The 808-nt window shown below is 74.3% G+C and overlaps 1 protein-coding gene across 1 annotated transcript in view; it reads right to left on the reverse strand.

Annotated features, from left to right (window-relative positions):
• Positions 1-789, reverse strand: part of Lrrc24 (leucine rich repeat containing 24) — a 5874-nt gene extending 5085 nt beyond the window's left edge. The window contains 3 exon segments of the mRNA XM_013033860.1: positions 4-242; positions 355-403; positions 607-789. Coding sequence (XP_012889314.1) covers positions 4-242; positions 355-403; positions 607-774 — 456 coding nt within the window. The 5' untranslated portion in view covers positions 775-789.
• Between the last annotated feature and the right edge of the window lie 19 nt (positions 790-808).

An 808-nucleotide genomic window follows, 5' to 3' on the forward strand; every position in this document is an offset into this window, starting at 1 on the left:
CGCCAGGGGCAGCAGGCGCGCCGGCTCGAAGGGCACGGTCAGGGCCGCGCCGCCGCCGCAGTAGGAGAGGCGCGGGGGCCCGGGGTCCGCGGCCAGCAGGTGCGTGAAGACCACGGGCCGGTCCTCACAGCGCAGGAAGTTGCGCTCTCTTCCGCACGGCGAGAGGAAGGGGAAGGCGGCCTCGTAGCGCCCGCTGCGGTTGGGCCTCAGGCGGGAGAAGAAAGTGACCAGGAACTGCGGGTCTAGGGGAGCAAAGCGCGCGGCTGTGCACCCGGCTGTGCGCCCCGGGGTCCCGCGAGCCCCTCGGGGCCGCCCCGAGCGGCCAGACGCGGGCCGGGGGCAGCGCAGCGGTACCTTTGAAGCAGGTGATGAAATTCTTCATTCTGGAATCATCCAGGAAAAGCTGTGGGGGCGCGGGCAGGGGACAGTGAGTCCCTCGGGCAGTGCGGGAGCCGCGTGTAAACTTAGGGCTCTGCCCCTGCAGGGAACGGACACCCGCACCGCCGAGGGCGCGGAGCCGCGGGGCTGGGACCGGCGGGCCGGGCGTCCCCCCCTCGCCCCCGGGGCCCTCGCCCGCTCCGCAGGGCCTGCCGGCCCCCAGCCCACCTGGCCCTGGTGGTCCACGTAGTAGAAGTACTCGCGGGTCCGGGGCTCGGGGCTCTGGCCCTGCGTGTAGGTGACGCCTCCACCTCCGCCATAGGCCCGACCTCCCCTCAACCCCACCAAGGCCCAGGCCGGAGCCCGGGCCCGGAGCGCAGCGCACGCCGGCCACATCCTCCCTCGCCGGAAGCGGCCGCGGTCACCCGGG

The sequence above is a fragment of the Dipodomys ordii genome, unplaced genomic scaffold (assembly GCF_000151885.1).
Source record: "Dipodomys ordii isolate 6190 unplaced genomic scaffold, Dord_2.0 Scaffold179, whole genome shotgun sequence".
NCBI classification, from domain to species: Eukaryota; Metazoa; Chordata; class Mammalia; order Rodentia; family Heteromyidae; genus Dipodomys; species Dipodomys ordii.